Below are 15765 nucleotides of genomic sequence, written 5' to 3' on the forward strand. Positions count from 1 at the left end.
TTTTTTCACTCCTTTCTCTCCTGGAAGGTTTGCTGCTGTCAGTGTCAATTTCATAGACCCGGTTCACACACTGTCCTCTAGGGCCTGAATTCACTGCTGTGACAGAGGAAGATTTACTCACGATTGGTGGGTCTGGAAGGATGACTTCTGTACCTGAAGGGCTGCTTGCTGGGAAAGGACAGGAGTCTGCAGACACCCACCCTGCATCAGGTCAGTTCCAAGTCCCTCTCACTATGCGCTTGGAAGAGCAGAGATGTGAAGGCCTGAGTGGCTTTGGAAATGTTCTTTTCAACAGTGTTTCTTGAGGGGATCTCAGGCAAGTCTGCTACTGGCAAAAGCTCACGTATGGGGGCTCTTCCTTTCCTTTCCTTGGCTGGCAGCCTAGTGTCAAGGTCGAGGGCATGGGTTTTGGTGTTGGACAAGCCTAGTTCCAATTCCTGGCTCTGCCTCCTCTCTCTGCTTGATCTTGGGCAAGACCCTCAGCCTCTCCAAGTCTCATGGCTTTGTCTGTGAAATGGGGATAATAACACCTCCCCTCCTAGGGCTGTGGAGAAATGAAATTAAATCCTATTGTAAAGACTTGTGTCTGGCTCGTGTTAATGCTCTATAGTCATGCTTTTCTTAGCCTTAGTTTTCCAGCTGAGAATCGGATTATTTGATAATGTAGCAGCAGCAGAGGAGCAGGGGTCAAGAGTACCCATGTCCATCACTGCCTACCTAACACTGTGCCCCCTCCTGTCCAGGCCCCGCATGACCCTCTGGCCAGGGACTGGATGACAAAGAACCTTCACTCTATTCTTCCATCCTCCCTCTCGACAGGTGCAAACAGGATAACGAGCCACTGCTTTTCCTTTATTAGTAGGTCAGAGAGCTTTGCCTGGTGCCCCAGGATCCAGCCCCCCACACCCTCCAGTGTGCACCCAGGCCATCCTTTCCTGCTTGTGACACTCCTTGGCATCTGCTCTGCAGGAGGATGAACCCTCTGTGCTCTTACACGTGTTTTGCCAGCAAACACTTATCTCAGCGGCCAACTGTCTTCCTCCAAAAAATCCACAGGCAGAGCCAGCCCCTAACAAGGGGTTGCTTTGGTCAGCCCGCTGTTTGTCCTGGGGCTCCTGCCTCCTCTGTGGGGCAGCACTGGTCACCTTAAGTTCTCAGGCCACCTCTGGTCAGTGAGTTCAAAGATTAGAGAAACCACCTCCTGTCCCAGAATCCTCAGGGCCTGGGCTTCCTAACATCTCCCGGGGCCCCTGGTTCCTGGATCCACAGGTCCCTGCTGCTGCTGCCGCTGCTGGTCCTGCCCTCGGCCCCCTTCTTTCCAGATCGGCCCCCAGGGCCTTCCGAGCCCGAGGCCCCGCTGGTGGCTAGGTCTAGACTCAGGGTCCTTCCGCAGACTGAGAGCCGCCGCAGCACCTCGGAGGCGGCCTCCACCGGCACGGCGGGGCGCTGCTCCAGCAGCATCTCCAACAGTGAGCTCATCTCCGACAGGAAGGTGCTGGCCAGCCGCGTGCCCGTCGGGCTCAGCTCGGGCCCCGGCGCCTTGCCGAACGTCTGGAAGGTCCTGGGCTCCTCCGAGGTCGCAGCGTCCGGGGAGAACACGTTGTCACGGTAGTTGGTGGCGAGGGGCAAAGAGAGTCTTGCCATCCAGGCTGGATCGGGGACGCTCAGCCGGTCCAGGGCGAGGCCTGCAAGGGGCGGAAGGGACGCGGTGAGGGCGGAGCCCATGGCGGGCGGGGGTGGGGTCGTGGGCAGGGCGGGGCGCCGGACAAAGGAGGACAGGGAAATGGAGGGGACCGATGGGGCGGCCGGAGGTGGGCGGGAAGGAAGAGGCCCTGACAGGGAAGCGCTCCGGGCAGGAAGGCAGCGGCTGATGTCCGCGCGTGAGCTGAGTGAGGACGCGGCAGGGGGAGGAGGAAGGCCTAGAATTAGAAATGGCCCGTTTCTAAAGCATCTCCCGGTCCGTGGGGCTGTTTCAGGTTTAGGTGTCCTTCATCCATCCCTGTACAGCCAGGATTTTCACTCCCTCAGGACACCACTAGCTGAGGATGCCGGGGGTGGGGGTGGGGGAATCCCCGTTTTTAGCCGTTGCTGGAGTTCCTGGCTTGGTGCTGCCTTCGGTTCCTATTCATAATAATAGTGACCACTTATTAAGTACTTCTGTGCTAGGCAATTTACATAATTATCTCATTTAACCTCCACACAAACCTTTGAAGTCAAGAGTATTTTATGGATGAGGAAACTGAAGTTCCAAGAAGTTGTCACACAGCTACTAGGCAACCAAGCCCAGATTTGACCCCCAGCTCTGATGACTTGGAAGCCCCCTGTCACTACACCACTGCACCCACTCTCTGAAGAGCTGGCCCTTCCTCCCCCTGGATGCTAGGTGGCTCTGGTTTCCCAGGCCTACTAAGGTCTGTACTGTTGCCTCCTGGCCCCCATGCTCTCAACTCCTCAACCTTCCCCTCTCAAACTGCAGGAAACCGTGTGAAGGGGCTGGCTGCCTAAGAGCTGTCCCAGGGAAGGGCCGGGGCGGTGAAAAAGTGTCCCCCAGGCCCCAATCCCACCATCACACTTCTCCTTTTCCCATCTCTTCAACAGAAAATCCTGTCTCAGAAAACTAGTTCCAGGCCCAATGATAGAGGCCAAGCCAGAGGGAAGAAATTATAGGCCTTGTGGTTAAGGATGTGTGTCTCTAAAAAAAAAAAAAAAAAGGCACAACATCTGCTTTAACATGTATTTAATATTTGCTTAAGGTAACCTGCTTTAAAATCTGTGCATAGAATGAAAGACTGGAAGGGGACGCGTCATAGTGTCAACTGAAATTACCCCTGGGCAGAAATGATTTATTCTCTTTTTGTTTATCTGCATTTGTCTATATTAACCAAATATTACTTTTGTGATTTTGAAAAGTTATTGCAAAATACAGTAAATGCTGTTTCTATTGATAAATGAGTCTCGGTCTTGCCTTCACAGTGTGGGGCTGTGCAGGCTGTGAGGCAGGGTCACGCCCCTTCCCGACTGGTCCAGCCCACGCCTGGGGCTTAGTGAACGTTTATTGAATGATTGAATGGACATAAATATTAACCCTGGACATTTGGGAAATGTAAACCTAAGTTCCCTGAGACTCTGGGGTAATAAGGTTAGACCTCTTCTGGTGTTACAGAATCAGGCTTTTCCTTGCACAAGGGTCAGAGAGCTTTGGAAGGAATGAAGCTTGGCATGAGAAAATCAGTGGAGTGTAGGAGAATGGCTGAAATGCGATGATGAATTCACTCCGCGGCAGGTGGGCACTGGGCAGGCCTGGATTTGATTTCCTAACTTTGCAGCTTATGAGCATTGTGACCTTGAAAAACTTGCTTAACCTCTCTGAGCCTCCTTTTTCGCTCACAAAGTGGTGAAATAGTAGCACTTATCTTGTCAGGTGGCTGTAAGCATTCAGTGAGCTCATGCAACGGTAAAATATGGTTATCGTCACATCCTCAGGTGGGGCTTTTATCTGATGCAGCCAAGACCCCAGTGTCAGGCACATTCACCAGTAGCCTCATCACAGTCCAGCCCTGTGAGCAGCGCAGGCACTTCTACCCCTGCTGCGCTCTTCGTCACACCACTTGTTACCATCTCCCTGTGTTCTTTGCCCTCTGTGCTGTGGGGAAGCAGGACCACATGGGAACTGAGCCCACAGGTTCCAGCGCAGTGCTGGTGCACACAGATATAATGCAAGGCACTGAGGTCGTCTGAAATTTTCTAGTAGCCACATTTAAAAAGTAGAAAGAGAAGGTGAAATTAATTTGTAAAAGTTTTTTTATATTTAATATCATTTTATTACATAATCAATATTTTTAAAATTATTAATGAGATATTTTACATTCTTTTTTCATACTAAGTCTTCAAAATCTGGAGTGTGTTTTATACTTCTATCACATCTCAATTGGTACTAGCCATTTTCACATGTGGCCAGTGGCTACTCTATTGGACCTCACAGCTCCGCATTCTAGACAATGCTGTCCTGTAAAACTCTGTAGATTTGTGCTGTCCCAAGCAATATCCATTAGCCACACGTAGCTACTGAGCTCCGGAAATGTGGCTGATATGACTGAGGAACTGAATTTTTCATTTTACTTGATTTTAATTAGATTTCATTTTACTTAATTTTAATTTAGAGCCACACTGCCTGGGTTAATAACCATTGGCTGCACAACCTTGGGAGAATTACTAAACACCCTGGCCCCTCAGTTTTTTTCCTTTATGAAATGGGGATAACGAATAGTCCCTATCTCAGAAGATTTTCTCGTGAGGCAATTAGAACAGGGACTAGCACATAGAAAGCACTCAATAAAAGTTAGCTATATATTTTTTTAACCAAGGAAAGGGAAGTCCCTGTCATGCCTTCAGCGCACAGAATATGTCCAGATGAAGAGCGGATTATTAACTACAGAAACAGAAAGTCAGCGTAGGTTGGACTTACTGTGCGTTACCTGAAGGGGGCTGACTGATGCGGGGGGGGGGCGGAGGGAGCTGGCAGATTCTTGAATTCTCAGGGTAAAAGCGTATTTAAAGACATCAAAGAAATGCAGATGAGTGGTTTAGGAGGTAGAGAGAGGTCCCCTGATGGTAGGTGGGCTCAGGATGGCTTCCCTTCAATCATTGAAGTGACTCAGGGCAGGCTGTATTACCTCTCTGAGCCTCAGTTTGCTGATCTCTAAATTGGAGCTCATAATATCTACCTGAAAAGACTGTTTGGAAGCTTAACTGAGATAATGTATATAAGATGCTTCCTTGGTACCTGGCACACACCAAGAGCTCAGTAACTGTTCACTATTCTTATGATGATTTTTTTAAATGAATGATCAGAGTAGAATCTGATCTTTAAACAAATGAAATCTGAAGCTCCAGGGGAAGTGAAAAAATTTTGCCAATAGTCTTCTCCAGAAATAGAAAGGCTGTTTTCCTGCAGTGGATTGGAGCAGAACTCTGAAGCCTGGGCACAGGAGGGTACCATGGGGGCAGAAGCGGGGTCGGGGTGACCCTGAGGAGTCCCTACCTGTGTAGGGGTCCAGCAGGTTCGACAGCTCTTCTTCTAGCAGCTGCTTCACAGAGAGGTCCTCCTCAGGGTCCAAGGGCCCTTCCTCCTGATCTGGTTCTGTCTGGCCACCAGCCCTGGCACCTGGGCCATCTGTGTCTGGGATTGCACTCCTGCAAAGGGAGCCAGCACAGTCCGCGAGTGAGGAAATTCACACATAGATTCATTCATTCCTGCTCATGAATAGTCTTCTATTCATGCCAGCATTCATTCATCCACAGAGGGAAGTGGGTCCACAGCCCAGCCTTCAGAGTCAGACCAATCTGGGTTACTTGATCCCAGCCCTCCTGCCTACTCTGAGTCTGCTTCCTCATCTGTAAAATGGGAGTAATAAATAACACCCACCTCATGGGGCGTTGTGGGGGTAAAATGAGGTGTAAAGAGCTTAGCACAGTGTTGTAAGGCGTCAGCAAACAGAAGTGACTATGAATGCCCTGATATTACTCACCATTGTCCCTCCATTGCTTCTCATTACCTGGCATGGAATAGGAGTTTAGTAAACTTTGGGTGATCTAATGCAGTCATCCTTCCACCCCTCCATCCCTCTATCTGAGTATGAGCTCCAGTGAGGGCAGGGATATTTGTCTGTCTCATCCCCTGCTCTCTCACCAATGCTCAGAATAGGACTTGGCACATAGTAGGTGCTTAATAAATACTTTGTGGACTGAGTGACTGAATGTTCCTTCCTCCCTATTTGAGGCTAAATCCCAGACCAGAAGAGCAGGTCAATAGAGGATGCAGCTGAGGTGAGGCATCCGAAAGCTACTCAGAATCTACTATAGAGTCTCCTGCTGTCTCCCTGACCCCTCCCTGCCAAAGACCCTCTCTATCACCTGGGGGAGGCCAGTTCCTGGGACTACCTTAGCATGGTGGGGACAGGCCTGGCGCCTCATCCCAGCATCTGGAAAAGCTCCCTTTAAGGCCTGGGGGTCCTTGCAGCTTTTTTCTGTGGCCATTTCTGCTCCTATGCAGGGGTAGCAAGTTTGCAAGTAATGGCAACAACTAATGTTTATTGAGAAATTACTCTGAGTCAGACATATGCTTTGCAAGGTATATTTACCTTCTCATCAAACCTTTCACGTCTGTAAGGGGTTCTCTTGTTGTCCTCATTTTACAAACGAGAAAACCAAGATTTGTAAAGATTAAGTAGCTTGCCCAAGGTCCCCACAAATTAAGTAAGAATTCAAATCCAGGCTGATATGACTCTGGAATGTGTGTGCTCACCGCTACTCTACACTATTTCTAGCTATCTTTGCAAAAAAAAAAACAACAAAAAAAGGACTGTAAGTTGTCACAGCAAGAGCACTGAACCGGAAGTCAGTGTCCTGAGAGCTGGTCCCAGCTTTGCCACTCACTGGCTATTTGACCTTGAGCAAAGTCACTTTACGGGGAAAGGACTTAGCATTGTTTGTGTACCTCCCATGTGCCAGGCACTGGGCCATGGGCTTAGAACGCATGTGATCATTAAATCCTTACCCCATCACTACAAGGAAGTGCGGTGACCTCTGTTTCATGGATGAGAAACTGCATCCCTGAGGCTTGATTTGCTCAAGTTTACATAGCTGGCTTGGATCAAACTACTTAGAGCCTCAGTTTCTCCATCTGTAGCGAGAGGGGGTTAAATTAGATGTCCTCCTGAGGTCTCTTTAATTCTAGGACGGCCCAAAGGAACACACCCACACACCCACATCCTTAGCCAGGAGCCTTCATATTATGTTTAAGGGTCAAGAGAAAGAGCTAAACGTTACAGATTTAAAAGTTCATAGCCCAGCACCTCTGCAATCAGGGAACAGATAGATAATCAGAGCCTCAGGGATGAAGTCGCTTCCTTAGTGACTCGGGTCCTGTAAATACTATTAATACAGTTGCTCCAGGACCAGGATGCCTGGGTGGGGGAATGGATGCTGTTCGCTGCAGTCTCCTAGGGGAGCAGCGTCTGGGATGTGCTCACCCTTCCTCAAGGCACAGAGGCTGCAAGCGTGAGGGCAGGCTGGTGGGGGGCTTGAGAAGCCAGTGGGGGCTACGTGCAGCTTACCTGCTGCCGCCGGGCTTGGCCAAGTACTTATTTCCCCGGTGGTTTGGTTTGGGCTGGAATTGGCCCTGATGCAGCAAGGACAGCAGCTGGGAGATTTGCTACAAGACAGGAAAAATCTGTTGACTCCACACAATTCCGACCCAGCACACTTCCTCACCGGATGTTTCCCTCAATGCCGGTGCTTTCTTTTTATAGTCTTTCCTCCAGCTTCAGATGTTTGTGGATCGGATGGGGGATGGTGAACGGTGATGGTGACGGAGGCAGGGATGTGTGCAGACAGGTTCCCTGCTTGGCCATGTATCAACTACAAATTCCCGGGACCTGGGAGTCTGAGAGAGAGAATGAGAACCCTCTGGGCCTGTCCCCCAACTCTCATTCCCCCAGGAGACCTGCTCCGGGTGGAAGCTGTGGGACGGGGGTGAAAAGGGCATGTCCTGACTATAAATGTATTATAACCTCGATAAGGATTATTGTAAAGTGTTATTTCCCCCGCTTCAGTGATGTTCAAAGACTGAGCCATCGTTGGCGGGCCAGATGTAAGACTATGTTGTACAGAAGGCAGAAGGGTGTCTTTGAATCATTCGTTTATTCATCCTTTCATTCGCTCGACAAGTATTTAATGAGAGCTTGTTTGTGCCACACCGAGTGCTTGCTGGGGGGGTAACAATGAGAACAAGACCCAGCCTCCGCCCTCAGGGAGTTCCCAGTCTGCCAGGGAGGACAGTCAGGGGAGACAGGACACAGCAGTTGCTATGGGGGGTTGCACCAGGGATGAGAAACGATGGAGGTCAAGTGGAGCAGAGGAAGGCCCCTCACCCAGCTTGCAGCAAGGAGGGAGTTACGGGGTGGGGCTGTGGATACAGGGGGAAGTAATTCACTTATTTCAACATATGTTTTCTGAGTTCATACTACATGCCAGGCGCCTCTGCTGAGACCCGGAGGTTCCACAGGGGCTTGGCAAGTGGAGAGAGGGTGAGGGCCAGGGTGAGGGAGGAAGGGAGTTTCGGTCAGAAGGTGCTCAAGCTGAAAGGCCAGAGGAGACGGTGGCGTTTCAGAAAGGCTGGTGAATGGGGCAGGGGTGGGTGAGATGTCAGGGTGAGGCCCCACAGGCCCTTGTGAGGGAGAAGGCAACAGACCAAGTCAAGGTCGTTTCTAGCTTGTTGTGTGATGTCAGGCAGGTTTTTAGACACACTCAGACCTCAGTTTCCTCGTCTCTAAGGTGGACCTAAAAATACCACCCAGACTTCTTTACAGGGTTGTCAGGATTAATTAGGTGGTTTGAAAGTTTGAAATGCTCTGCAGAGTCAAGGGGTTTGGGTTGTTCCTCCTAGAAATGCTGCCTCTGCCTCCCAACTGGGCCCAGCCCCCCTCTTCCCTGAGAGGGTCCCTCTGCCCTCTGGGCAGCTCAAGACAGAAAATGCCAACCTCAGAGGAGAGTTGGAAGGGGAGGTGGCCAGGACTGGGGTTTCACTGTGATGTGGGAGGGTCAGGGTCTCATTGCCTGCCTCAGGGCAGTTCCCACCTCCTGGCTCAGGCCCAGAAACCCTCCTACAAGCACCTGCCACCCTGTTTTCGAGTGACAGCTGCTACTTCAGGGAAACTCCCTGAGTGCCAAACCCTAAGTTGTATGCTGTCATTCAGGCTGTCATTTCACAGTTAGAGTCCAGACTCTGGAGTCAGACTTGGGTTCAAGTCCTAAATCTGCCCCTGTTCCACTTCCCATCTGTGTGGCCTTGAGGAATTACTTAAGCATTCTGACCCTCAGTTTCCTCAGCAGTGAAAAAAAAAAAAAAAAAAAAAAAAGGGAATAAAAATGAGACTCAGGTCATGTGTTGGTTGTGGCTATGAGGATTAAATGAGTGAAAGTCTATAAATTACTTAGGAATAGATCTTATGATAAGCACTTAATAACTGTCCAGTGGTATATAATCTCATGTCATTCTTCAGTAACCCAAGGAAAGAGATACCATTATATCCACTTTACAGATGTGGCACCTGAGGCTCACAGGGGCTACACAGCAATTAGAGGCAGGGTTGGACTTTGAACTGGGATCTGACTCCCCTGTGGCACTGTGCTACCGGAGAGACAAGCATTAGGCAAGCTGCCTCTTACCCTCAACTTGATCCCAACTTGGTACCCTCCTCTCTTTCACCCCAGTGGGGTCACCCACAGGGCTTGCTATCTGCTCTCTCTGTTTGCCAACCACCAGCACAGTGTTTGGCACAAAGAGCTCATTCAATAAGCATTTGATGAATGAATGGGTCAATGAATGAATGAATGAATGAACAAGTGAATGAATGCATGGCTCTGGGCAACTTCTGGGGCTGCACAGAGCCCAGGGCAGGACTCCTGAGAGAGCAGCTGGGCCCTCTCGAGGTGGCTTCCTGGGGAAGGGGTGGGGGAAGGAAGCTGTGTCCTTGCTCTGCAGGAAACATGAGCTGATAGCCTGGCTCATGACAGAAGTGTGCCTTGGGCGGGCAGCCTGGCACAGGGAAAATGATCTGGGGTTCAGAGGAGTTGATACGGGTGTGAGATCAGACACCGTCCCGGAAAAAGCTTTCCCAGGTGTGTCCAGTAAATCCTAGGTCACTGGACACAGCCATTCATCATCCCATTTAATTCTCAACCCCCTGGGAGGTAGACACAGCTAAGTTTGACATCACAATCCCCATTTTATAGATGAAGAAAATAAGGCTCAGATGTTAATGTTGCCCAGCTCCTAAAGTGGCTGTGCTGAAACTGGAACCTAGATCTGCCTAACTCCCAAGTTCCAAGGTTGTTTCCACTGTCCTATCCCATAGGCCTAGCTGGCAAGCTCTGGGGTCTCAGGCAGGTCAAATGCAGCCCCTGAGCCTGGGGGCAATGATGCCTATGCCGGCTTGCTTCACCCGGAGGTTGCCCAGATGAGATGGGGGCAGGTGAAATGGAGAAGAGCTTTGCAGAAATCATCATAATCATTTTCTGAGTGCTGACTACACGCCAGACACTGTTCTAGAGGCTTTAAGCACATTCACTTTATTACCTTCAAGCAAACTTGGGAGATGGGTGCTGTTAACTTGGGCAACTTCAACAGAGAAGCTGAGTGACTTCCCTGTGGTTCACAGCTTGGAAGAGGTGGAGCCAGAATTTGAACCTGGGCAGCCTTGCTCCAAAGCTTGTACTCTTAATCACTACCTTTGCTATGTGTCTACTTGCACAAGGCACTCTAGGTGCGTGCTCATATAGGAATTAACTGACCAAATCCTTAGGACAATTCTGCAAGGCAGATGCTCTTACTGTCATCCCTATTTTATAGATAAGGAAACTAAGGCTCAGAGACAGTAAGTCATTTGTCCAGGATCACACAGCTAAATTCTGTTGACCCCAGAGCTGTGCCCTGAACAACTGCACCCAATGCATCCTAAAGTGCGTGGTGAGGCTGAGGAATGAATGTGAAGAATGCGAGGGTAATGGGGTCTGATGCTGTTGTGGGCGGGTGAGGGGGGCTGACAAGAGAGGGAGCTGCCCACACCGAGTTACCTGAACAGGAGGCGAATCCACAGTGAGCTCCTCTACGGGGTTCCGCTCCGCAAAGGCAGCCACAGACAGCCGGACCAGGCTCCGCAGGATCTGACGGGGGCCTGACTCTTTCTCAGGGGCTACTTTGCCATGGAGATTCCGCTGCCGCCTCAGGGTTGCAGAGGAGGCCGGCGGGCTCAGCGGGGCCTCCTTACTGCCCTGGTCCCCAGGCACCCTCCCTGTGGGGCTGCCCGCAACCTTCAGGGGCCTTGAGCGGGGCTGGCCCGTCGCAGGTTGGGGCTCGGGAAGGTTCAGGTTCTCCCGGGAGGCATTCCTCTGCCTGGGATGGTTGAAAAGGAGGTTGACAGTGTCCTGCAGCACCTCTCGGCTCTCGGCCAGCGTTCCCTGGTTACCTTGGTTACGCAGAGTCCTGTACAGGGTCGGTGTGAGATGAAAGGGGGCCTGCAGGCAGGGGTCCCAGCCTGCTTCCATCATCGCTTCCTTGCCCACGTGCTTGGGGGGCTGCCCAGCTTCGCCAGGCTCATCCACCTGGCCCCTGAGCACAGGCACGAGGTGGATGTCCGCCTTCTGGATGTGTTTCTGGGGCCTCTTGGGCTGGTGACGGTAGGTGGACTCAGCCTCCCGACAGTTGTAGGCCCTGTTGTCCTTCTTCTCCGTCCGGCAAATGGACATAATCAGAGCCAAGATCAACCCGGAGATGGCCAGCAGTACGACCAGGCAAATCACCGTGAGCACCGATGTGCTCAGAGCCCCAGGCTCACGGGCTGAATCCCTCAAGTGGTCCACACTGGTGACGAAGAAGACCCTCAACAGGGCCCGGGTCTGTAAGGAGGGGCTGCCCCGGTCTTCCACCACGATCTCCAGCTCCCACTCACTCCCAGTGAGGCTGCTGGCATTGGTGATGTTGATGAACAGCTGCCCCAGGTGGGGACTGAGGACAAAGAGACCGGCTTCGTTCCCACTCTGAATGCTGTAGAGGAGCTCTCCATTTGCCCCCGAGTCTGCATCTCTTGCTACAATGGTCACCAAAAGGAATGGCCGGGAGCTGGGGGTGGCCTGTGGTGGCATGTCAGTGCCTGCTGGACCCACGCCATTGGGAGTTTCAATGGGCACCAGCAGGTGACCTGTGGAGGCATTTACAAGCACCGAGAGACTGGCTTTCCCATCGCTGAGTATGGGGTGAATCACCTCTGGGACATTATCATTGGCATCCAGCAGGCTGACCCACACAGAGACACTGGATGCAAGCTGGGGCTGCCCCCTGTCCTCTGCGATCACCAGGAACTCAAAGCCGGCCATCTGTTCATAGTCCAGTGACCTCTGAGCGGTGACCTCGCCTGTGTCTGAGTCAATAGCTACCAAGTGAGAAACTGGAGAGTCCTGGATGTGGTATGAGATTTTCCCATTAACGCCCAGATCTGCATCATGGGCCTTGATGGTAATGAGGTGAAGAGAGGGTAGGTTGTTTTCCCGAGTGGAGACCTGGTACCTGCTTTTCTCAAACACAGGTGCGTTGTCGTTGGCATCACTGATCTGAATGCTGAGCTGTTTCTTGACTGATAAGGGCTGGGGTCCTTGGTCTTGGGCCAAAAGAGTGAGGGTATATTGCGGCCACTGCTCTCTGTCCAGCGTGGCATTGGTTAGCAGCATGTATGTGTTGCCATTGGTCCTCTTCAGCCTGAAGTGGCCCAGCTCTTGGCTCAGCCAACAGTGGACCAGGCCATTGTTTCCTGAGTCTAGGTCATTTGCCATGATGAGAGCAATGAAACTGTCCTTGGGAAGAGCTTCGGACACCAGGGATGGTTGGGAGGCCCACGTGATGTGGATGTTTGGGGTGTTGTCATTGACATCCAGAACCTTGATGAGAATTTTGCAGTGGGCTGGGATGGGATTGGGACCCAGGTCCCTTGCCTGGACATCCACCTCGTAGGCAGGATTCTTCTCATAGTCTAGGGGTTGACGCAGAGTCACCTGGCCTGTCTTGGCATCAATACTGAAGGTGTCCAGCACCTCTGGAGGCACATGCTTACTGAGGAAGTATTCCACCTCCCCGTTGGGGCCTTGATCAGGGTCTGTGGCAGTCAAGTTTATGAGGAGAGTACCAGGGGCAGCGTCTTCTTGGATTTCCAGTGCCAGCGAGCTCTCAGCAAACACAGGGCTATTGTCATTGGAGTCCAGGACATTGACCTTGACCAAGCTGGTGCCTGACTTGGGGGGGTTCCCACTGTCATAGGCAGTTAACACCAGATCAAAAAATGAATGGATTTCCCGGTCCAGCTCCTTCACCACCACGAGTTCCGCGTGTTTGGTCTCATCGGGCCCCACAATGACATCCAGGGCAAAATGCTCGCTGGGAGACAGGGTGTAGGAGTGCAGAGTGTTGGGGCCAGTGTCTGGGTCCAGAGCTCTGTCCAGGGGGATCCGGGTGCGCAGGGAGGCGCTCTCAGAGATTTCCAGCTCCTGCTCACCTTTGGGAAACTGAGGCTGGTGGTCATTGATGTCCAGCACCTGGATCTCCACGTGGATGAGAGCCAAATCCCCTGTGGCAAGCACGTCAAAGGAAACCAGGCAGGGATCCTGCTGCCGGCAAAGCTGCTCCCGGTCCAGCCGCCTCCCTGTGCTGAGCAGGCCGTCCTTGGAGTCCACCTGGATGGGGAGCGCCTGAGGCAGCTGCAAGACCTGGAAGGCAGCCCCTGCTCGCCCAGACCTCTCCTCCCGGCCCAGTTCCTGAGACAGCTTCCCTATCACTGTGCCGGACGGTACTTCCTCTGACACTTGATATTTCACAGTGAGAGTGGCGACCTCCTGACAATCCCCTGAAAGGAACAAGTAGCCACCTGGCCCCCAAAGTCCCAGCAGAAGTGGCAGAAGTCGCATCATGCTTACCGCCAGAGTGGGCTAGATCCAGAAACCGCTAGAGTTCTTCAAAGGCTGGGCAAGTCCTCCAGTGTTTCCTGGGGGGCTTGATTAGCCCTGTTCTCCTGCCCCCAGACCTGCTGGCACAGCCTCGTCCCATAATTAGTTGATGGAGCCAGCAGAATTCCCAGGCAAGGCCATCTTCATCAGAAGAGATTTGAGGGGTCCAAGGACCGATGAAGTAAAATTGTTCAGGGGCACTGTTGGTCCCCGTTAGCAAATGATGGACAAGAGCCGGTCCAGGAGGGACTTGACCCAGTAGAGCAGGATGTGGGGATCTGACTTCCAAACAGTTGCTAGGCTGGGGAAACAGAGAAGCAGCTTTTTCCTATGGAAACCCCACCTACAGGAAAAGGGAGGGCTATGAGTTTCTATGCCAATTAGAGAAAGAGAGTTTCCGTGAAGCTGAGTGGCCCGCCGCTGAGGAGGATGCGGCTGGGGACAGGCCGGATGGGAAGGTGCCGTCCATGTGGCAAGGCAGCCCTGCTGTGGCCAAGTGAGCAGAGAGCCTGAGCCCCTCCCGGGCAAGTCACACCCTGGCCTCTCTTCCCTTCCTTGTCTCTCTTTGTTTCCGTCATCCCCCGTCATTCTTCCCCCATTCCCCTTTCTCCCACACTTGTCTACCTCTCAGTCTTGACGTCGCCCTCATCACCCGTTTTTGTCTCATGGGAAGCAGCGCTGATTAAGAGAGTGGCCGTCAGAGCCAAAATGCCTGGGTTCAAATCCTGACTCCGCAACTTCCCAGCTGGGTCATGTAGGACAAGTCACTCAACCTCTCTGGGCCTCATCTTAAGAGCGCGGATGGGAATAACAACAGTAGCCCTCTCAGCAGGAAATCGTGGGGATGAAATGAAACGCTGGCCCGGAGTCATAGGCAATGACATTGTTATTAGTGGTGGGTGGCGTGATCTGCCAGCTTGGCCTACCTTGTGGCTGCCTCTGGCTCTTGCACTGGCCCTGGGTCAGTCCCTGCCCACATACTTCAGGAGCCAAAGGTGCCCGTGTCCTTGGCTCCTGAAGTACAATGACCTTTCTGACCCGACGGTGTGGCCTCCCTCCCCCTTCCCTTCCGGCTCCCTAGCCTCCTGGCCCATTGTTCTCCACATCTGGTCCAGCCTGAGCCCCTGTCCGGGGGAATCCCCCAGCTCCTGCTCCTTGGTCTTGGAGGTTTTTATACCTTTCCCTCTCCCACACCTTCCTCTCCCTTTCCCTCCCTTCCTCCAATTCTTCTCTTCCCACTGCTGTTCACGTCCAAGAGTCCCGTCACAGAGGTGAGGCCAGGAGGGGGGCGAGTGGGCAGTTGGCTTGGGTGGCCTTGAGGTGGCTTGCTGCTTCTCATTTCCTCCTCCATCCACTGCCCCCACCATTGTCCAGTCTCGCACTTTACCTTGAGGTTGAGTCCAGAGGTTTGTAAAACTTTTGAAGTGATGGGAGTTAAGGGCCAGCTTCCCCTCGATGGGTGTTGGCAGCTCAGTCCTTGGGGCTGGAGGTGCCTGTTGGGACACAAGTGACTCCAATCAGGCCCATTGGCCAGGGGGCTTGTGGCCATTAGGATGGGGCGACTGAGGACCTCCCTGGCCTAAGCCTCACCTTGCACCCCCCTTCCCCTCTGTATTCTCTTTCCCACACCCTATCCTTTCATATTCTACCCCTGGAGGTTTCCCAATAGCAAGGGGCCTGAATCCAATGGGGTGTTTCCTACAGTCTGGCTCTGAAGACAGAACACTCAATAGCTCGGAGACATGGCACAAGTCACATAACCTCTTTGGGCCTCAGTTTCCTTCTCTGTAGAGCGTGGCTGTCACCCATCTCCCAAGTTTGTGGTAAGGATTTGATGAGATAATGCAAGTGAGGGCTTGGTGCAATGCCTGGTACAGAGAAAGCACTCATTACATGGGACCAGTTTACCTTGTACTATTTGCCAGGCTTTATACCTCGAATGCAAATGGTAAAAATGGTCTTGCATTTGTCCCTTCACGTTTTTTCCTCTGCCTTCTTGGCCAGGAAGGCTCATTTCCCAGGGCTTCTTCAGCTCGGGCGAGGGCCCAGTGCTACCTGCCCTGCAAGGGGAACCAGCGTGGGCCCCAGGTCCTCTGGTGACAGTCAGCCTGCATGGCGGCCTCACTGTCTGGCCCTCACTCACCCTACTATGTGCAAGGCAGTGAGCAAGACAAAGTGACCCCCAAGGGGCTTGTAGTCTCAAGCCAGGGTGGG

At 52.3% G+C, this 15765-nt stretch overlaps 2 protein-coding genes across 4 annotated transcripts in view; one reads left to right on the forward strand and one right to left on the reverse strand.

Annotated features, from left to right (window-relative positions):
• The window catches only part of RNF14 (ring finger protein 14), a 47275-nt gene that overhangs the window by 3556 nt on the left and 27954 nt on the right, over positions 1-15765 (forward strand). The window contains exon 2 of the mRNA XM_029218168.1: positions 82-210. The gene's annotated coding sequence lies outside the window, so the exon portion shown is untranslated. The remainder of the gene's footprint in view (positions 1-81; positions 211-15765) is intronic.
• On the reverse strand, positions 839-14043 carry PCDH12 (protocadherin 12). 3 transcript variants are annotated; one of them, XM_029218167.1, is made up of 4 exons: positions 10636-14043; positions 7116-7213; positions 5042-5193; positions 839-1685 (listed from the first exon to the last, which is right to left on the reverse strand). In XM_029218167.1, exons 1-4 carry the CDS (start codon positions 13513-13515, stop codon positions 1216-1218), a joined length of 3600 nt encoding a protein of 1199 aa, XP_029074000.1. In that variant the 5' UTR covers positions 13516-14043; the 3' UTR covers positions 839-1215. The 3 variants fall into 3 exon arrangements, 1 of the variants encoding a protein (XP_029074000.1); XR_003792784.1 differs by lacking the exon at positions 7116-7213 and having other exon boundaries at positions 1452-1685; positions 10636-13828; XR_003792783.1 differs by lacking the exon at positions 839-1685 and having other exon boundaries at positions 5158-5193; positions 7116-7444; positions 10636-13828.

This window comes from Monodon monoceros, unplaced genomic scaffold (assembly GCF_005190385.1).
Source record: "Monodon monoceros isolate NGI ecotype Baffin Bay Population unplaced genomic scaffold, NGI_Narwhal_1 Super_Scaffold_12, whole genome shotgun sequence".
Taxonomy (NCBI): domain Eukaryota; kingdom Metazoa; phylum Chordata; class Mammalia; order Artiodactyla; family Monodontidae; genus Monodon; species Monodon monoceros.